Source organism: Pelophylax lessonae (assembly GCF_965119305.1).
Source record: "Pelophylax lessonae genome assembly, chromosome: 1".
Taxonomy (NCBI): domain Eukaryota; kingdom Metazoa; phylum Chordata; class Amphibia; order Anura; family Ranidae; genus Pelophylax; species Pelophylax lessonae.
In genome coordinates this window covers 233398557-233421065 of record NC_138768.1, presented here as the reverse complement: position 1 = coordinate 233421065, position 22509 = coordinate 233398557, and the positions used below count along the sequence as shown (strand labels likewise).

At 44.1% G+C, this 22509-nt stretch overlaps 1 protein-coding gene across 10 annotated transcripts in view; it reads right to left on the bottom strand.

Annotated features, from left to right (window-relative positions):
- Positions 1 to 22509, bottom strand: part of PITPNM2 (phosphatidylinositol transfer protein membrane associated 2) — a 428296-nt gene that overhangs the window by 246228 nt on the left and 159559 nt on the right. For all 10 annotated transcript variants that reach the window (XM_082258328.1, XM_082258333.1, XM_082258336.1 and 7 more), the window contains exon 2: positions 21785 to 21958. In XM_082258328.1, coding sequence (XP_082114454.1) covers positions 21785 to 21862 — 78 coding nt within the window. In that variant the 5' untranslated portion in view covers positions 21863 to 21958. The remainder of the gene's footprint in view (positions 1 to 21784; positions 21959 to 22509) is intronic.

Genomic DNA, 22509 nt, shown 5'->3' with positions numbered 1-22509 from the left:
TAGGAATAATGATGTGAAAGAGACTGGAGGAAAGCAGATGCTTTCATAGGTTCTTTAGGCAATAAAGATTTAATGTATAAAAAAAAATGTTGGCTTACAAAAACAATTTAATTATCCTGGAAGTGTAGCTTTTAAGCCCCCGTGCGACCTGTGAGGCGACCTGTAGCGTCGCGTGTATGTGAACCGGCGCTTAAATACTCAAATGGACAGGATAATCAGGACTTTTATTGGAATGTTTAGGAAAGGCGCACAGAATTATGGGACAATCATCCATAGTCCAGTAATCAGAAGGTGGAAAAGTTAGTTGCAGGCTAGAAATTGTGGTAACACTCCCCTGGTTATATGGTTTTAGTATGGGCGTGTGAATTCTATAATCAATTACAATTATTTTGGCAGGTAAAAATAATTTAAAATATATTTATTTCAAGTGAGTGTCTAGTCAACTGGCTGAAGTCCAGCTTTTACACAACAACAAAATAATGGCTACATTTTCTTCATTAAGGCTCCGTTCACATCTAGGCGTTTTGGGGCGTTTTTGGGGCGTTTTTCTGCTCTAGGATCAGCTCTCAAAACGCCCAACAAGACAAATCCTATTCATTTCAATGGCCCCTGTTCACATCTGAGCGTTTTGACGCTGTTTACAAAACGCCCAACGCTCAAAAAAGTACATGAGCTTCTTTTTGGGCAGATTACAGGCGTTTTCCATTGATCTCTATTCAATCTAAAAACGCCTGCACAAAAATCGCGGTAAAAATCGCGGTAAAATCGCGGTAAAAAACGCCGCAAAAATCGCGGTAAAATCGCGGTAAAAAACGCGCGAAAAACGCTACGCTCAGGTGTGAATGTAGCCTGAAAGTATTGCTATAATGATCATTATTTGCCATAACAATTGTTTCAGCAGCGAGAGCCAATGAGAAATAAAAACAACAGTCACCTGGCTGAAATTAGTAACTGTTAGGCTGGCCATACATGTTCAATCCTCTTGTACAATTTTCTGTTCGATTTACCAAAAACCATATAATATGAGGTTAAAACAAAATAACACTTTCAAATTTATCCAATTAGGGTGGCCTTTGTACTACATAGTTGAAGGTAAATCTAAAGAAAATTGTATAATGTATGGCCAGCCTTACTGTTCATAACAATTTCATTACAATTATTGTCTATCACCAATATCTATTCAGTAACACGGATCCATAACCAGTGGCTCTGGAGCTACATGTGACTCTGTTCCCTTTGATATGGCTCCCTAAAACTTCTGCACTGCTGAATCTCCTACTTCTCATAAACACTCATGTCAGAAATGAATTTACATTAGTTTACTCAAATATTTGTCATCAAAGCGGAGTTCCAGTCATTTCTGTGTTTATTAAAATCAGCAGCTAAAAAAGTGTAGCTGCTGACTTTTAAAATGGAGTTCCACCCTAAAATTATACTTACTTCCATCTTCTCGCTCCGGGTCACCTGAAAAACAAATGGATAATTGCAATTTTTTTTTTTTTACTTACCTCGTTTAGAAGATAATATACTTACCTTACTTCCTTCTTCCTCCCCTCGGCGGACGTGGCGAGTCGCCACTTCCTGTCTTGCAATGATTCCTGGGAGCTGAACGTCATCACTCCCAGGAATCAATGCGCCTGCACCGGCCCCGACGTCAGTTCCGGTGCAGGCGCCGTCATACCTTGCTAAACAGCTTTTGGGCATGCCCAGAAGCTGTGCAGGGATGACGCTGCGGCACCGGAAGCGACGGCGGGGCCGGTGCAGTGCATCGTGGGACCGAAGAAGACGGAAGAGGACACAGAAGAGGATCGCGCTGGCTTCAAGCTGCCCACACCTGAGATGGCAGCGCTGGACAATATATTTTCAAGGTAAGTATTTCTTCTAAAAAGGTAAGTGCAACCCGGGACAGATCAGAGGCTAGCCATTGTGGAATGCACTAGCCCTGACTGTCCCGGGGGTATTTTTATTAAAAAAAAGTTCACTGGGTGGAACTCTGCTTTAATAAACACACACTCACCTGTCCCATGATCCAGTGATGCGGCCACCCGAAGCCTCTCTTCTCTCCCTGGCATCTCTAGTGTGGGCACCCACCTGTCACAGCTTGCAGCTTCACAGCCGGGTGCGCACTGTGCATGCACAAGTCACGCTGCACGTTCTGAATGGCCGGCCAATCTTCTGGAACCTCTGACGTGTCCCAGAAGATTGCAGGGAGGGAAGGGGAGAGGAGAACTTCTGCTTGAGCCGCCTAGGCGGTCCGAGCAGAAGTTGAAGCGTGTACCTGTCAAACTAGGTACCTGCCCCCTCCCCAAAAAAATGACATGCCAAATGTTGCATGGCAGGGGGTCAGGAGTCCTTAAAGCGAAAGTTCTGCTTTTCGGGTGGAACTCCACTTTTTCTTTTTGTAAATTTCTGTTTATTAGGTTTTTTTTGCATTTGAAACAAAAACATAACACAAACACAGTGCCACGCAGGGCAAACATAGAAAAGAAAGAGTGACAACAGGTCACCCGTATCCCCCCCACCCACTCACCCACCACCCCAGGCTCCACCCAGCAGGTCCATTATTCTGTCAAATGCGCCTCAAGGAGGCTAGAAAACCCCCCAATGCCATCCCCACACACTCGCAGCAGCCCTAAAATGCAGAGATATATGAAAAACAGCGAACAGCAGACATTAGCACCCTCCCCTAATTATAAAAGAAAATTATGAGGTTAACAATGATAAATTGTCAAGGTAAATGCGTCAGACAGTCAACATAAGCAAACAACAGGATACCCCCACATCCACCCCAACTGAGAATGACATTATGACCTCTAGGACTGTTCAGTGGAGGTCGAGGCCGGAGAATCCAGCCACAGCTTCCATACCTTGTCAAATTACGAGGGCAACCCCTACTGAGATACATAGCCTTATAGAGCAGAGTCACCTTATTCACCAGACCTTTCCAAAAGAGGACAGTGGGGGCCAGCGGGCTCTTCCAGTGCAGGAGCAGGGCCTTGCGTGCATAAAAGAGAAGCAAGCTTACCAGAATGCGAAGGGCCCTCACCGGGGCCAAGCCATTAACCAACCCTAGTAGACAAACCTCAATAGAATTAGGGACCGGTATTTTACCACTTCCATAATACAGGCCAGCACAGCAGTCCAGTAATCCCGGACCACCGGGCAACACCAGAAGATGGGTGGAACTCCACTTTAAGCTTTTTTTTCCCACTTGGCTCTCCAGCAGGTCATATGTGGTTTCACACGGTTGAGAAGTTCTGCTCTATTTTTATGAGCCTAGTCTTTGTCTGCTCCGCTCCAACCAAGAGCCAGGGCTAAATCCTCTTAAAATGAATCTGTATTGTGCGTGCATGGTAAAGCACCAGGTTCATTGAAAGTGCATGGAAACACTAAAAATGAGCTCCTCTTATTTGTGCTGTTACATCAAAGAGTGCATTCTATTCAACAAGTGCACAAATATACCTCTCAATCAAGCCATAGATCTAGTGAGCTTTTAACTTCCAGTACACATCTCGAATAGCCCTGCTTAGTCTACCAAATTTACTGTAGAACTACTCCCATCTACAATATATTATGTAGAAAAGGAGAAGGGAGGTGTTCTTATAGTGATACAGGAAGTGTATTACTGCTAGGGTCACCAGGTAAAAAAAAGCCTAAAAGAAAATGAATGCAACTACCGCACTTAACCACTTCAATACAGATCAATTTCACCCCCTTCCTGCCCAGGCCAATTTACACCTTTTAGCGCTGTTGCATTTTGAATGACAATTGCGCGGTCATGCAACACTGTACCTGAACCAAATTTATGTCATTTTCCCCCCACAAATAGAGCTTTCTTTTGGTGGTATTTGATCACCGCAAGGTTTTTTCTTTTTTGCTAAACAAATAAAAAAATGACCGAAAAGTTTGAAAAAAAAAAAAAGTTTTTTTGTTTATGTTATACAATTTTGTAAATAAATATGTTTTTCCTGCACTGAGGAGCAGTGATGAGACTGCACTCACAGGCACTGATGAGGAGGCACTGATGGGGGTGGCACTGATAGGCACTGATATGTGGCACTGATAGGTAGCACTGATATGCAGTATTGGTGGGCACTGATAGGCGGCATTGATGGGCACTGATAGGTGGCACTGATGGGCACTGATATGCGGCACTGATCAGCACTGACGGGCGGCACTGATAGGTGGCACTGGTGGGCAATAATGGGCACTGGTGGGCGGCACTAATAGATGGCAATGATGGGCACTGGTGGGCAGCACTGATGGGGAGGGCACTGGTGGGCAGCACTGATGGGGAGGGCAATGGTGGGCTCCCTGAGCCCTGATTGCCATCCCTGGTGGCCATAGTGGGCATCCCTGGGGTCATGGGTTGGCATCCCTGGTGGTTCTAGTGGCACCCCCCCCCCCGAGGGTCTGCACTGGTAATCAATGATCTGATTACCAGTGCCGACCCCCCCCTGTCAGGGGAGCCGCCGATCGGCGCTCCTTTACTCGTGCCTGTCAGGCACGAACTGAGGAAAGCCGATCAACGGCTCTTCCTGTTTACTACGGCTGGTCACAGAGCCTACGTCAGTAGGCTCTTTACCGAGATCGGAGATGCGGGGAGTCAGACTGACACGCCGCATCACCGATCGACGTCCGGTCAGAATAATGCAACCACATTCCCGCCGTCAATCTGCTATAGGGTGGGCGGAAAGTGGTTAAAGACTGAGACGCTGCAAGACATTCAATTTTTTGTTGTTCGGATTTAGAAACTTTTTAAACTCTGCCCTTCCCAGCTACATATAACTTACCTTCTTCTCTGCTTTCCTATGGCTGTATTTTTTAAAGTGTTTCTTTCCCCAGAATTTCATATTTCTGATATGCGCCTTCTGTACCGTGTTCTTGTATGAAAAAGTACCTTGTTCTCTTTATATTGCTTCCTTTGTGTGAAATCCTTGGTGTTCTGGTCAGTCCCTCTTCTTTCCTATTAAAAACTGACCAGACTAGTCAGGAGAACACAATGTGGTCAGTTCTCTAGTTATGCTGGGAACTCAGCCTGCTCTCCTCCAATGATCAGATTCGTCCTGACACGCCTCCATCTCCCCACAGCCTTTCACTGGGAAGATCGGTGTGCTGTTGCTTCTCCTCCCTCCAGCTCTTATGCAACTAACAACAGAGGGAATGTGCTTATAAAAAGGGAAATAAAAGGTATTTATGTTTTTTTTTTTTTGTTTTTTTTTTTTAGAGCTATACACAAATGTTTTGCCTTTCATTTCAGTTTTAAACAGAATGGGTCGTTTTACAAGGTGATAATTTACAATTACTCAAAAAAAACAAAAAAAAACAAATGCAGTAAAGTATGCTTGCTATACTCACTGTGGAACCTAAGGGGTAATCCTCTGCATTGTGTAAAAGGGCTGTATGATCCTGTCTTCTCTGATCCTCCCCTTCTTTTACTGTCCTCAATCCATCTGCTGATAGAACAGAGCCCTAGGAGGTGCTCTGCACATGCTCAGTTTGGTGTGTATTGCTAGAGAATTTTTTTTTTTCTTTTAGTAGGGCGCATGTGAGCGGCACAGGGACAACCAGCACTGTCCAGACAGAGGTTCATCAGCCTCAAAGGACAGTCAAAAGCGAATAAAAACTTCTCCTACAAGCTTTAACTAGTGCTCTGCCAGACACTGATAGAAGTTACAAGACTGCTATATACTGCTGATGAGAAAAATTATTTAGCAGTTTATATTTACTAAAAAAATTGCATTTTCATGTTTGTGTACTGTGGGAGACCTAATATAGTGAATGCAGGGTCCTGGGTTTGGTAACAGTAAACAATACTGAGGAATGTCTCACGTGACCGCAAGGGGTGTCTGAGTGACCACTGACCAAGCACCTTCAGTGTCACATGGGAAGAATGGGAGTGCTTCCTATACTTGCCCCACACCATTACATCGATGGGTCTCAGGTATTTACTGTATCACCAGCTGAACAGAACCGTGGAGCAGACAAGGGAATGCATGTGCAGCTGGACAGGGCACTGAATAATTGAAACCATTGACGTGCCCTGCAATAAGCAATGGACAGGTTTTATCCTAAATCAGTTTTCAGTGGCAGTTATTTAAAACCAGAAGAAAGCAGACATGAGGACCTGCGTATATTTACTCCTTGGGTTAACTCCCTTCCCTTTTTTTTTTTAAAATAACCTACCGTATGTTATTATTCCCTCTCCCCTCCCTTTCCATTTTCCCTTGGAAGCTGGACATATTTTCTTATTTCTATTCCAATCTGCTAATTGGAATAGCAGCGTCCAGGAAAGGCAACTCGGCACCCTTGTGCCCATATGTAGGCTGCCATCCAACTCATTTTCTAAAACCAATGCCGCCTGAACCACTAAATAAACACACACACACACTGTTTCAAACCATCAAATCTGTTTCGAGCGCACGCATGTATATAAATATAGAATCTCTCCCACTTGTGTGACTCGAGCTCAGCTGCCAACATGCAGAATAAAAATAATAATAATAATTGGGGAAAATAAAAAGCCATGCTAGCAGCAGCCCACTCCTTTTGCAGCCAGAATCAGCCTGGGCTCTTTTAATGACTCTTTTGTGTTCATTAAATCTGACGTCAAATGTATTGCATTCACTCTGCTTTCCGCACCCTCTGTTGCGTGCTGATATAGATCAGGAGAAGGTACCACGTTCAGGCAGTTATAGTAATTTACTTAATGGTCACTATTGCATTAGCCAACCGAGAAGAGAAAAATGCAGCTGTGTTGTTTGGAGTACATATTTATAGTGCTACGGACTCTTAAAGTGAACCTGATCCCAGACCATATATTTACCTATTCTGAACAAGCAGTAAAAGCACTTTAAAACAAACCACCCTTCATCGCTGGATCCTTTGAGGATTCTGGCATTGCTGAGTTTCTAATCTGCCCCTGGATGCACTGAATTTTATTTTCTCTAAACTCAGCTAAACCGAATGCACTTTAACACAGGCAAACACACAGTGTCAATTGTACCAAATTAAATGCATGTATGTGTTTATATATGTCCTGTAAATGCATATAGGCAATTAACCGCCATGTATGTCATTGCCAATGTGAATGACTTCTTTTTTTTAGAGAACAAAATCTTGGCAGGATCTTTGAGAATGAATAATTTCACTTTAAAAGTAACTAAAGAGCTCAGAAAGGGCTTGTTTTAAAACTAGTTTACTTCTTGTTGAAGCCAATCTCTGACAGTATGCAAAAATGCTTCCTTGCATCCTTGCAGTGGGGCTGCCCATCACACCTCCTGAGTTGAAAGCTCATTTAGGTCTAGGGGACTGTGAAAATAACTTACTTACCTGAATCTCCGCTCTGCTGGCTCCAGCAGTGGAGTTTCTCTCTGAGTCCTCACAGCCATTACAAAGCTATGGGCTCTGCGTTGCTCTTGAAGACTCCAGAAGACCTCTGACTGCCAAAACATAGGGGGAGGAGGCTGCAGGGACAGTTCTCACAACCAGGGGCGGACTGACCATTAGGGCACTCAGGCACTGCCCGAGGGCCCGGGGACAGTGAGGGGCTCCAAGAGCGTACCTCTGTGCCAAGGAATCTGTGCTTATCCCAGAGCCTAGTGCCAGAACTGAGCTCTGATAACAGGCCTGCCAGGGGCTCGCTAGTGTTGGGCACTCAGGACACCTTACCCGCTACTCTTGAGGGGTGCCCAGACTCCCTCACATAGTGATCGCCCCTCTGTAGCAGCCAACACCAGCATCTCTCCCTCCTGAGCCTGCACACCATACAGAGAGCTCACTGAAGATCCTCCTCCTCGGCTCTGATGTACACAGACAGGAGAAGGAGGAGCCGGGGAGGAGGGGCAACAAACTGCAAGAGCCATGCTGATTATCTGAGGTATGTGCATCATTTATCATTTATGGATAGAGAAGGGGAGCACAGTAAGCAGGAAGGGTGGGGTGGGTAGATAGTACACATGCAGAAGTGATGGGAGAGGGGGTGCAAAAGGATATGTGCTGCGGGTGCTTTTGGAGGGGAAAGGACTTGTGCTAGTAAATGGGGGGGGGGGGGGGTGTGCAGTGCTGGGTCTAAGGATGAACAGCTCAAGGTTTTTTCCTTCATGCATTCTATATAAAAAAACCTCCTATGTAGCAACCCCTCCAGTCCCCCCTAATACTCACCTTAACTCCATCTCGATCCACCGATGTGCACGAAAGCCTTGGCTCTCTCTGGGGACTCTCCCTCCTCATTGGCTGAGGCAGGGGCCAAGCTGCAGCTGTGTGTGTGTGAAGACATGCAGAGCTGTGGCTCGGAAGCAAGCCTGCTTGGGTGCCCCCACTGCAATCTGCTTGCACTGGGGGCACTGACGTTAACTTCAGTTTACACTTCAGGGACTTAGCATTAGCAGACAGTTGTACATTTTTGTTGTTAGATTCTACAATGAACGTCATTGGGAAAAGAAAAAATAATCTTTAAGGCTGGGTTCACACCTCTGTGCAGAGTGGCTCACAGCAGGGGTCCGGTGCGTCCCTGTTCACCATTTCAGGTCTGATACGGTCTGAATTTATGACCTGAAAAGGACCAGAAGACACATAGGGCCCATGTCCAAGCTGTGTGAACCTGCTCTTTTGAGAGCTGGTCACAGGCCCCTGACGTGAATTGAATGTGAGGAAACCTGCATCCAATTCGCATAAGTATGAACCCAGCCTAATGCATGTCTAAACCCAAGACCAAAATGTTATATGCTGCAAATGTGGCCGCTAAATTCATTTCCATTTCCAAGCTTTTTCTTTTTTTTTTTTTCTTAACTGGTGATCCTGTCTGTTATACTAATAATGTTCACTCACATTGCTGTCTGTGAAGAAAGTAATGACTACAGAATACCTCCTCCTCTCTTTATCCTCCATAAAATAGGCAGAGGTGTTCTTTTTATCATAACTATTCCCAATATATTTCCTTGAGAACATATTTCAAAGGTACATTTAACAGCCCAAAAAGGCTCACACATAAACAAATCTGTTGCTTAAAAAAGAAGCAAGTCATGGAGCAGTGAAGGTAAGACCCAAAGTCATTAACAAAGAATATTTTTGTTGTTCAGTTGTTTAGTCATTTCACTCTTCATTACCTCATGGACCATAGCATGGACCAGGCTTTTCTGTCCACCACTGGCTCCCAGAGCTTGCTTAACTTCATGTTCATTGTTTTGATGAGGCTATCTATCCATCTTGTTTTCTGTCGTCCTCTTCTCCTTTTTCCTTCCATGTTTCCTAGCATCAGGGTCTTTTCCAGTGAGTCCTCTCTTCGCATAAGTTGGCCAAAGTAGGAGTTTCAGCTTCAGGATCTGTCCTTCCAGTGAATATTCAGGGTTGATTTCCCTCAGGATTGACTGGTTTGATCTTCTTGCCATCCAAGGGACTTTCAAGAGTTTTAACCAACACCACTGTTCAAAAGCATCAATTCTTTGACATTCAGCCTTACTTATGGTCCAACTTTCACAGCGATAGCTTACTACCGGGAATACCATAGCTTTGCCTATATGGCACTTTGTCGGTAGGGTGATGTCTCTGCTTTTTATAATGTCGTCTAGGTTTGCCATTGCTTTCCTCCCAAGAAGCAAGCGTCTCTTAATTTCATGGCTACAGTCACCGTCTGCTGTGATCTTGGAGCCTAGGAAGATAAAATCTGTCACTGTTTCCTTTTCTTCTCCTTCTATTTGCCAAGGAGTGATGGGGCCGGTTGCCATGATCTTAGTTTTCTTATTGTTAAAATTTCAGGCCCGATTTTGCGCTCTCCTCTTTCACCTTCATTTAGAGACTGTTTTAGTTCTTCACTTTCTACCATTAGTGTGGTATAATCTGCATATCTCAGGTTGTTGATATTTCTCCCTGTGATCTTAATTCCAGCTTGTGATTCGTCGATCCTTGCATTTCGCATGATGTACTCTGCATATAAGTTAAATAAGTAGGGTGACAATATACATCCTTGCCGCACTCCTTTCTCAATTTTGAACCAGTCAGTTGTTCCATGTCCTATTCTAACTGTTGCTTCTTGATTTACATACAGGTATTTCAGAAGACCGATGAGGTGGCCTGGTATTCCCAATTCTTTCAGCATTTGCCACAACTTGTAAAGGAGCCTCAAAGGCTCTTTAAAACTTAAAAGGTTTCTCTCCATTTTCATGATTGCACCTTTTAAAGGTATACAAAAACTCAAGGCAAACCAGTCCTGCTAGATCAGAAAACTAGTCCTGATGACAGTTGTTCTACCCAGGGATAAGCAAAGCCTGCAGTGTCTGCCTGCTCACCTTGCTTCTTCTCTTATACACCCTGCATCAAGATAAATTTGATGGGATTGGCTGGCGCCGTGATGCATGCGCAGAAGAAGTACGCGGCGGCCATTTTGTTGGTGGGATATCCACACTACCGAACCGCTGTTGATTGATCTTGGAGAATGTAAGCTGCTTTTCATTTATGTCTCAATAAAATGTCTTTGATATGCTACACCATGAGGGGATTCTCTGCTTATATTTCCCGAGTGTTTAAAAGAGACTTTGGGGGAACTTAATCTGGCTGCCAGTAAGAGGAGGCGTTTGGATTTGATCGGTCCCTTCCTGCCACTGTCTACAACATATTCTGGGCATGTTTTGACCCTGTAGGGTCTGTCTAGTTGGTAAGAGTACCCTATTATACTGCTCGGTGGTGGTCTTTCCTGCTTTGCACCCCTCCATAATTACAGTTTATGTGGACTCTGCCAGCATACTTGGGACTTGCTTTTTTATCAGCATTTCTTGTGTAACATGGACTAGCGCGACACCATTCCATAATATTCAATGGATAAGGCTACCCAACAAGCAACACATAGAAACGCAAGTGAATTGTGCTTTAAAAAGCGCTAGTGACAACCTGCATTCCCGCTAAGCGATATGTGAACGGGGGTCCAAAGCACTAATTTTATTCTGCTATTTGTCCCTTTAGACATGACTCCAAATATGTTACTAGTACAAAGTATGGCAAAGTTATTTACAATTGTTTGATAAATCTACAAAATGACAAAAATGAAAAAACATAAATGTTTCTGTACAAACAGAATTTCAGGTTTGCACAAGCATGCCTTGGTAAACAAACAAAAAAAGGTAAGAAAAAAATTACACAATTGCATAACAATTAGCTTCACATAGGTGTTGTGGGAGCCCAGCTTGTTATGACCACAGGGGGTGCATAATCAAGCCGGCTTGGGCCCACATTATTTACGGACAGCATGGGACCCACATGTCAATAAATGAGCTTTCTGTCTAGGAGAAAGGACTGCCTGAACATATATCCAATATCTAAAACAGACAATCTAGACTATGCCATCTAATTCATCTTCTTGGTTCTACAGGAATAATCATCTACAGAAACGCTGGCTATGCAAGGTGATGGCCAAAGCTGAGAGATTTTAGATATTACATCATCCAGGCGCCAATGGGAACCATCATATGAGAGCCATATAAGCATGCTGATGCTGCTCTGAAAAAGGATTGCTCCATACAACCCAGTCCTTTGACATTTAATCAATCTCTTAGATATGGAAGGTGACAGCACTGATGACATTTTATAGTCATCTATAGCAGGGGGTCTCTAAACTTTCTAAACAAAGGGACAGTTTATTATCCTTCAGACTTTAGAGGGGCCAGGCTGTGGCCAGTATGAGTAGAAAATGTCCTGGTTGGTAACAATGCCCCATTATTGGTGTCAGTGACAGGAATTGTGCCCCATAGTTGGTGTTATTGGGAAGAATAGTGCACCACTATTGATGTCAGTGGCAGAAATGATGCCCCATTGTTAATGTCAGTGGGAGGAATCGTGCCCCAAAGGCCAGATAAAGGCAAACAAAGGGCCATTTGGGGCACGATTCCTCCCACTGACATTAACAATGGGGCATAATTTCTGCCACTGACATCAATAGTGGTGCACTCTTCTTCCCAATAACACAAGCTATGGGGCACAATTCCTGTCACCGGGCTGTAGTTTGAAGACCACTGATCTATAGTGATAATTTGCATGTATATAGGCACCTAAAGAGCCAGCAACAAACTTTTCAGCAGTCTATAGTTTCTTCGTTTTTAGACTACTACTTGAGAATGTAAAATTTACAGATGCAGCTAAAGAAAAGCTAAGCACTGTACTTGTATACCAATTCCTCGTAAAATAGCTGCTGGATAGTACAAATGTTCACAAACACCCCCCAACAACATTTACTGCCTCAAGATCTATTTCTGGGAAAGATTAGGACTCCCACTATGTGTGCTATGGCTAACTCTTCCCATCCTCCTCCTCACCACTGCCAGAGTCACAAACTCCAGGCTTCACTCTCACTTTAGAACCAGTGTTCTGCATCTGTTACCTTGGAAACATGGCTGTATCAGCAATCCACTGGGTTTAGCTTAGGACAATACTTGCCGCACACCCTGCACATCAGTTTGCGCTGCGCAGGCTGATGTCACCCGTAACCATGGAGCCTGCAGCTGAGACCCACTCTTGCCCTTTCCACTGTAATGTGCATCCTTCATGCATGATACAAGATGATTTTAATCTAATTAGTGCTGTGAGATGATGTACAGTATTCTATGTTCGTAATCATTACTGAATTGTTACAGCAACCAATTAGGCACAATGAGTGACACAAAGTTTACTAAACAAAGAAAAAAAAAAAAACTGGACAGTGGTCATAAGGATCAAATAGCCTCATCAGGTACAATATGATATCGCTTGAATACCGGATCCAACTAGAACATATTGACAAGGAACTTTACATTAATATTCACTGCATAAACTTCACTTTAACATAATTAAATACCAGCATTGCTAATGCCATTTTCTGGTCCACATATTCCCTGAGATCCTGTGTAATTGTATTCTGCCATATTTAATTATCTATAGAGAGCTTTCTTCTATTTTCAGTGAGCACCCACTGCTTCAGAAATCCTGTAAGACGTCGGTGACGACAACTATTGACATCACATGACCATTATAAATGAACACTGCGGGCATTGGTTTGTTTTATCAGTTCAGCACACAGCAGTAAGTAGTCATCACAGCTGGGGGATGGTGCCTTGCGCTCTTATAGCGCAAGTAATCGTTTACCCCTTTTTTTAACCTAAACACTCAAACTGACATTCCATTCATTACTTTGCATGGCAGCTCATCTGCCGTGCATAGAAACACAGGGTGACACAAGCGGCTGCGTGGCGGTGCAGAAAAATCTAGAACTGTTGCATTTTTCCGCTAGGGCACAGAGAAAACCACTGTTTTTTCTGTGCCCTTGCAGACAGCTGCATTTTTCTTAAATAGAAAAAAACACTAGTATGAACCAGCCCTAAAGCAGAGTTCTGGGCAAATTTTTTTTTTTTTAAATTAAAAATACCCCTAGAATAGTCATTGTTTGTGCATTTAACCACTTCAATAACGGGCACTTTTCCCCCTTCCCGCCCAATTTTCAGCTATTAGCGCTGTTGCATTTTGAATAACAATTGAGCGGTCAAGCAACACTGTACCTAAACCAAATTTATGTCATTTTTTCCCCCACAAATAGAGCTTTCTTTTGGTGGTATTTGATCACCGCAAAGTTTTTTCTTTTTTTCTACACAAATAAAAAAAAGACCGAAAAGTTTGAAATAAAAAAAAAAAAGTTTTTTTGTTTATGTTATAAAATTTTGTAAATAGATACATTTTTTCCTGCACTGATTAGCACTGACGAGGCCACACTGACAGGCACTGATGAGGAGGCCCTGATGGGGTGGCACTAATATGCAGCACTGATGGGCACTGATAGGCAGCACTGATATGTGGCACTGATATGCAGCATTGGTTGGCACTGATAGGTGGCACTGATAGGCAGCACTGATGGGCACTGATAGGTGGCACTGATGGGCACTTATAGGCAGCACTGGTGGGCAATAATGGGCACTGGTGGGCGGCACTGATAGATGGCAATGATGGGCACTGGTGGGCAGCACTGATGGGGAGGGCACTGGCGGGCAGCACTGATGGGGAGGGCACTGGCGGGCTCCCTGAGCCATGATCGCCATCCCTGGTTGCCATGGTGGGCATTCCTAGGGTCATGGGTGTGCATCCCTGGTGGTTCTAGTGGCACCCCCCCCCCAAGGGTCTGCACTGGTAATCAATGCTCCAATTACCAGCATAGACCCTAGAGGAGAGCCGCAGATCGGCGCTCCTCTACTCGTGCCTGTCAAGCACGAACTGAGGAAAGTCGATCCACGGCACTTCCTATTTACTATGTGACCAGCTGTGATTGGACACAGCTGGTCACATAGTAAAGAGCCTATGTTAGTAGGCTCTTTACTGAGATCGGAGATGCGGTGTGTCAGAGTGACACGCCGCATCACGATCGCCGCTCATATGACGTCCGGTCAGAATAATGTAACCACCTTCCCGCCATCATTTGCCTATAGGGCGGGCGGGAAGTGGTTAAACAATGATATCCTCTAACTTTCCCCCTGTTTAGTGTATCTAAAAGGATGAATTACTTACCTTGTGAAGTTCTTGTCCAGCGCAGCCATCTGCGGTGTGGGCAGCTGAAGCCGCAGTGTCCCTTTTCCTGGAGTCGCGAGTCCCAGAATTCTATACCTCGTCACTTCCGGTGCAGGCGCATCATCCCACAGCTGGTTTAAAAGTCATTGTGCATGTCCAGAAGCTGTTCTCGTGCCTGCACCGGAAGTGACGAGGAACATCGGTGCAGGCGCATTGACTCCTGGGATTGATGACACAATCTACCAGGAGTCAATACAAAGCAGGAAATTACGTTGGCGGCCGCGGCCGCATTAGGAGGAAGTGGAAGGAAGGGAAGATATTTTTCATTAAAAATAAGGTAAGTGAAAAAAAAAATATATAGCCAATTCGATTTTAGAAAGGGATATAGGTAAGAATGATGTAAAGTGTAAAATTAGGGTGGAACTCCACTTTAAACTGCTGTAATTTTAAGAATAGCAGACTTAACACTTTGCACCATTTTGCCCTCTTCTAGCTCCGTGCTCTTTCTTGCCACTTTGATTCTTCCACATTTGACATCCTCCGTCTTCCGCTACTGGGTAACCACTGATGATGTAACTCCCCCATATATGTAATATAATTACATTTTTTCAACATGTTGTAACTATTTTCGGTATCTAACAGTAAATTAAAAACAGTTTCTATTTTAAAAATGTCTGTGGTTTAAAGCAGAACTAAAGGCATCATACAAAAACTTACAAGAAATCGGGCTTTTTATCGAAGAAAAGAGATGCAATGTTTCCCGCAATAAAATACACCTATCTGCCTGCTCAATTTTCTGTGGTATATAAACTGCAGCTTGGTTTACATCACTGGTCCCTGTGCTGTCCCTGTGTGCTGGGATGACTGACTCCTGGAACTCCAGGAGTTGCATTATCCAGAGCCAGCCAATGAAAATGACCAAAGTTTGGCACCTGGAAGGAGCTGTAGTTCCTGCAGCCGGCCCCTACATCACTACATGACACAGAACTAACAAATTGGCTGGAGTATCAAAACCCGTTTTCAATTATAGCTATTAGGGTTGAAGCTCTAAAACTTTTCACATCCAAGTACAGAGTTCTTCACCCAAGCAGGAAATGACATTTCTAGAGGTGTTTCATACACAGTGTATGGAATGCTTCCAGACTGCCATATTGAATGGAATCTTACAGAAAATTACAGTGCTGCAGATTGAAAAAGAAAGGTAATATTCAATAACATTAAATTACAGTATGGCTTGTGAAGCAATTGTATATACTATATTCTTTTTATTTACTATATTTTTTTTCTGCGAAAGTGGAGTTTCCCCTTTAAGGCTATGTAATCATTGAGGCAGCCATATTTGATCATTACATAAACAGGCTGAGCTTCCAGACAGATATTATCCTTTTTTATTTATCTGTGCAGACTGTTTGAGAACATCATACAGTAATTTCTAGGTGTTTATACCTGTACCCCTCAGCAACTGTTCTGTAGTGATCCTGGCTGAACTTCTTAGGCCAGCCATTCTTAATCAGGGTTTTGTGGAACCAAAGAGTTTTGCATAGTGATCTGCAATGCATACCCCTAGGAAAACGGGTACCCGAAACAGAATGTTTCCAACTGGTGACTATGAGGGAAATGGAGATGTTAGGAGATCTCTGGGTAAGGGTCTGCAGATCAGTAACATAACTGAAGATGTATGCAAGGGAAGTAGTCAAGTTCTGTGGCACCTATAAACCCTATAAGGCGGGAAAACAAATGAATAAGTAAGGTATTGAGAATAGGGGCAATTAAACCATTTTCAGTACTAAGCTGGGGAAAAAGTCTACTGATGCCAAAGACTAGTTCTTTATGGAGATGAGACAGCCTGGTGATCTTTGACCCTGATATGGGGAGGAAGGGCATAATAAAACTTAGACCCAAGTCTAATGGTTGTAAGCCAGGGAGACTTGTGAAATAAAAGGGGGGCTCATGTAATAGACCTAACCTCCACATATAATGAAGAGTAGAGTTCTCGTGACCTTGACTAGAGAAGCTGGGCATTGGATGTCCGGAAGGAGTCCACCAGCTGAATTTGAGGCAAACAAAGGGTGCCAAGGACAGTATGTTCATGAACATGAGGTCAGTGATACACAAAAGGTTGAGCTGAACAGAAATGTGAATGATAATGATGTCAGGATTAGATTCAGAAATCACAAACAGTACAAGGTTGGGGGAGGAGCCAGAGAAGGGTGCAGAATCAAATGCAGAAGTGAAAGCATAAGTATTTGGGCCTAGGATTTGACTCAGGAGCTATGTGTTCAATGTAATCCCCAAGGGGATTCCCAAAGAGAAGCTTTCCTTTGAAGAGCATGCTCAAAAGGCCTCATTCACAAGGGTGGTCTGCCGACCAAGCTTTAAGCCATAAAATACCCATATAAACAGAATGTAAGGATGTCCTAAAGATTTGCAGAATGGCGCTCTTTATAAAATCTACATAGAAGAGCAGTGCCGAGGCCAAGAGTTACACAGTTTATCTGGTTGAAAAAAAGACATAAGTACATCCAGTTCAACCGACAAAGGAAAAAAGAAAAAAAAAATACATACACACAAATCGAAAACCTCCATATACACAATCCTATACCCAAAGTTGAAGGCAAAAAAAAATGCTCAGTAAAGCATGATCCAATTTGCTCAGTGGGGGAAAGATTCCTTTCTGATCCCCCATATGGGAATCATATATTCCCTGGATCTACTTTACCTATAAATATTAGTACCCAGTTATATTTTGTGCATTTAAGAAAGAATCCAGGCCTTTCTTTTTAACCACTTAAGGACCGGGCCTTTTTCTAACACTTCTTGTTTACAAGTTAAAATCAGTTTTTTTTTTCCTAGAAAATTACTTAGAACCCCCAAACATTATATATTATTTTTTAGCAGAGAACCTAGAGAATAAAATGGAAATTATTGCAATACTTTATGTCTCACAGTATTTGCGCAGCAGTCTTACACACGCAGTTTTTTTGGAAAAAATGCAATTTTTTTTAATAAAAAAAAAAAAAAAGTTAGCACAATTTTTTTCCAGAATGTGAAATATAATGTTACACCGAACAAATAGATACCCAATATGTCATGTTTCAAAATTGCGCACCCTTGTGGAATGGTGACAAATATTGGTACTTAATAATCCCCAATCTACAGGTTACCAGTTTAGAGTTACAGAGAAGGTCTAGGGCTCAAATTATTGCTCTCACTCTAGCGATTGCGGCGATACCTCACATGTGTGGTTTGAACACCGTTTATATATGTCGGAGTGACTTGCGTATGCGTTCACTTCTGCGCGCGAGCTAACGGGGACGGGGCGTTTTCATTTTTTTCCCCTATTTTTTATTTTATTTTTAAACTGTCCTTTTAAAAAAAATTTTTTGATTACTTTTATTCCTATTACAAGAAATGTAAACATCCCTTGTTATAGAAATAACCTCTTTAATGTGAGATCTGGGGTCAAAAAGACCTCAGATCTTACATCTACAAAAAAAAAGGGAAAAAAAAATGGATTTTTGTGAAATCCTTTTCTCTGATGTTCATTGAGGGACACAGCTTCATATCTTCATTGACCGTTGGGTTATGCAGCTCTTCCTAGGAGCAGGACACTAGGAAGTTAACAAGACTTTGACTACGCCATGGGCGGTCCCAGGGGGGTATACTCCCACTTCCTGCTCTAGGACCTCAATTTTGTAACAAGCAGTGTCAGAAAAATACATAACCCAACTTCCACAGAGGGGTGGGTGCAGTGTCTGTCAATGAACATCATAGGAAAGGATTTTACGGTAAGACAAAAATCCAGTCTTCTCTTTCGTTCATCGACAGACCCAGCTTCATATCTTCATTGACCGTTGGGATGTCCCAAAGCAGTGTCATCATGAGTGGTGGGCACACAGCAAACTGTTAACAAAAAAACAGCTTTTTTTTGGAACAACTGGGGCTCAGCAACCGGAAAAAAACACATCCTCCAGAGGCTGCAGCCTCAACAGCAGCAGCCTGCAAAACTTTGTGGCCGAAAGCAGCATCTGCAGATGCCAGGACGTCCACTTTGTAAAACTTGGTGAACATATGCACAGGCGACCAGGTGGTCGCCTTGCACAGCTGGACCACAGACGCCTGATGACGGAAGGCCCAGGAGGCACTTAGTGCCCTTGTAGAATTTGCCTTGACAGGGAAAGGAGGGACCTGACCCTTAATAGGCTTGCACCACCATCTGCCTTATTCACCTGGAAATAGTCGCAGCAGACGCAGCCTGCCCCTTACGGGGTCCATCCGTAAGTACTAATAGGGAATCCGATTTACGAATGGTTTCAGTCGCTGCCAGGTACACCCTGATGGCACGAACCACATCCAAGGAATGTAAGGCAATCTCTTTTGAATGTTTTGGCTTAGAACACAGGAAAGGCAACACAATGTCCTAATTCAAATGGAAGCCTGAGATGACCTTAGGAAGAAATGACTGACAGGGACGAAGAACCACCTTGTCCCTGTGAATTACCAGGTAAGGTGACTGACAGGACAACGCAGCCAATTCAGAAACCCTGCGTGCCGAAGTGATGGCCACCAAGAAGGTCACCTTCTGTAAGAGAGTCAATAAAGGAATCTCATGAATATTCTCAAAAGGATCTTTTTGAAGAACAGATAAACACCAAATTAAGATCCCACGGGGGCACCAGAGACCTCACAGGAGGAGCCCCATGGCGAACTCCTTGCACAAAAGTGTGAAACAAGAAATTCAAGGCTAATGGGCTTTGCAAAAAAATTGCCAAAGCAGAAATCTGGCCCTTAATGGTGCCCAGAGCTAAGCACTTTTCTACACCTTCTTGTAGAAATTCCAGCAGACATGATATCGAGAAGACACGGGAGGAGACACCCCAAGCCTCACACCAAGTAATATACACCTTCCAAACCCGATAATAGATCTTGCGGGAAGTACATTTTCTTGCTCTTAACAGAGTAGGAATCACCGAATCTGACAACCCTCCATCCTTCAGTACCTGGCTTTCAATAGCCAGGTCGTTAAAGCCAGCGACTATAAAGCAGGATGGAAGATCAGACTTTGAGACAACAGATCTTTTCTGAGAGGGAGCTGCCATGGAGCATCAGCGACCAGTCTTACCAACCCTGGGTACCAAGATCGGCGAGGCCAGTCCGGAGTCCAGTTCACTAAGCAGCATTACAACATATTACCATCAACATGTAGAGCATTCAAAAGCATGGGGAGCCCACGCAGGGGCGAAATGACATTGGCATCAAAAAAACAACAGCACAGCAATAAATAGCATGAGACAGAGAGTGCAGTACGGGCGGCATTTCAGCCAACTCTCAGTCGGTGGCTAGGTAACCCCCGGGCCACCCCCACCAAGGCAGGCAGCAAGCAGCGGGATGGAAGAGTCCGCCAACCATCTGGCCCAAACTCTGTCGTGCTTCTTGGGGCACCTCCTATGAAAGTACGTGTCCCTGTACAGCGGTATCACTTAATCCACCAGCGCCCTCCACCTCTGAAGCGGGGAGAGAGACCGCTGTCTCCAGTGAAGCACTATATTCTTCCTGGCGAAGAAAAGAAGGAGACCCATGAGAGTGCGGTCCGCCACACTAGGCATAAGGTCATCCAGGAGGCCCAATAGAGCTATTTTGGGCGAGGGGTCAATTGAAACCTGCAAAACGCCGTTCGCAGCAGCAAATACCCGCGACCAATAATCTGACAGATCCGGGCAGGTTCAGAAGATGTGAATAAAGTCCCCAGGAGTGCGGCCGCACCGCCAGCACTCCGGGGAGTGGGAACCATGTATCTTATGTAGGCGATGGGGGGTGAGGTAGGCCCGGAGAGCAGAACCATACGATCTCCAAGAGAGACCAGGATCTTAAAGGGTGAGTCCAACACCTGCCGCCAGTCCTCCGCGTCCATGTCCGGGACATCCCGAGTCCACAGATCCCGGAGACCCGAGAGCTCCGGAGAGAACACCCGAAGGAGATGGGCATGCAGGACAGAGGCGGCACAAGCGGAGCAGTCAAAATGGAGAACCCGCTCCAGATCCGACCGCACCGCCCCCACCCCCCTTGTGGGAACTGGGCCCTGAAGGCATGGGACAACTGTAGATAATGGAATAAGTGAGACGGGGGCACCCCGTGGGAATCTAGGAGTTGATCAAACGTAGGGAGGGAGAGGTCCGAGGACAGATCCGAGATCTTTTTAATGCCAAATTTGGTCCAGGCCGCTGGGTCAGGGAGGGAGGACAGATGGGGTAGGGTAGGAATAATCCACAGCGGCGCATTAGGGGAGACCGCGGTGCTCGGGTACGCCTCTAACGCCAGGCCCTGAGCGTCGTTCGCATGGAAGAAGTCAAGGGATACTATGCATTAAGATAAAAAGCCTTCTGTGTACAGCAGCCCCCCCCCTAATACTTACCTGAGCCTCCTCTCTATCCAGTGATGTCCACGAGTGCTTCAGCCATCCAGGACTCTGTCTCCTGATTGGCTGAGACACAGCAGTGGTGCCATTGGCTCCCACTGCTGTTAATCAAACCAATCAGGAGAGAGAGGGGGCAGGGCCAAACAGCAGCTCCATGTCTGAATGGATACACAGAGCTGCAGCTCGGCTCCGGGGCCTCCATAGAAAGCTGCTTGCTGTGGGGCCATTCGACAGTAGGGAGGGGCCAGGGACCAGAGAAGAGGAGGATTTGGGGTGCCCTGTTCAAAACCACTGCACAGAGGAGGTAGGTATGCCATATTTGTTATTTTAAATTGAAAAAAAAACAAAACTTTACAATCACTTTAAGATATTATTCAAACATACTATATGGTTTTAATCATAGATTTTAAGTGACAACAAAGAACATTTCTGCCAACTAAAACCAATCAAAATTTTTAGAAATTACAAGTGGAAGCTGGTTGTCATGAACTATCCATTTTTATGGTATCACACTTTCATATATACTCTCAAAGTGACATACAGTATAAGGTGTTTGCTTCTACTAATCATTTTCCCCAATAATTAGTGCTAAATATTTTAAATCTACAGTTTGGGTAGTATGCTCATGGGCTGGTATTACTTTTTCTTGTAATATACAATATACATTTTGGACTTTATAGCTTGTAATTTACCCAGCATAATCAGGGTTGTAGAACCCTACTAAGTGTTTTTACTGCATTTGAAAGCAAAAACTGCACAGATTCTTTTAAACGACGGAGGCATCCATATTACAGAACAAACATGTCCTCTAGAAGAGATGAGCATGCTATATAAAAGAAAATATAAAGTTAATACCTGAATCATGTAGAGCTGTGCAATCCGGTATTCTTCCACCGTCATGGGCAGTGGGATGCGATATTCCTTAATCAGCATCTTGAAGAAATCTCTGACCCTCCAAAGCTGTCAGAATCAGTCACCCAAGGAACGCCACGTTTTTAAATGATTGCCAGGGAAGTCATTTGGGGAAACCTGAAACAAGACAAGCATATGACAAAGTTATTTTTCCATCCGTCTTGTGGAGGGAACGTATCACCCCTCTTCATGTTCCACTCAAGAGAAACAAGCAAACCATGAGTGACAGCATTAACCTTTTCAGTGCTTGGTGCAGCAACCACAGTCTGTCACATGTTAAGGCTACAGGCACCTGACAGCAAGTCACAACACAAGGATCACTGCTCATGGTGTGTAAATATAAAGCTAAACAAAAATCATTTTTTATAGGACCAGTGAAATACAATGCAATATGTATGTATCAACTTTATTGCTCTTTTCCAAAAAAAAAACAATACAAAAAAAACCCTACTTGCACCACAGTAACAGCCTATAAGATGCATGCCTGTAAACATGATGACCTCTCAGTGGGGCAGGGTGGTTATTGACATCCCTGCTGGCCACCCAACTCACTACTCATTAGAATGTATCTGCCCCTAGACCGGCAAAAATTCATTATCAGGTGACTGTGTTGCATCATAACAGGCTAATTTTAAAGAGACTTCAAGGTACGTTTATTGATTCTATTG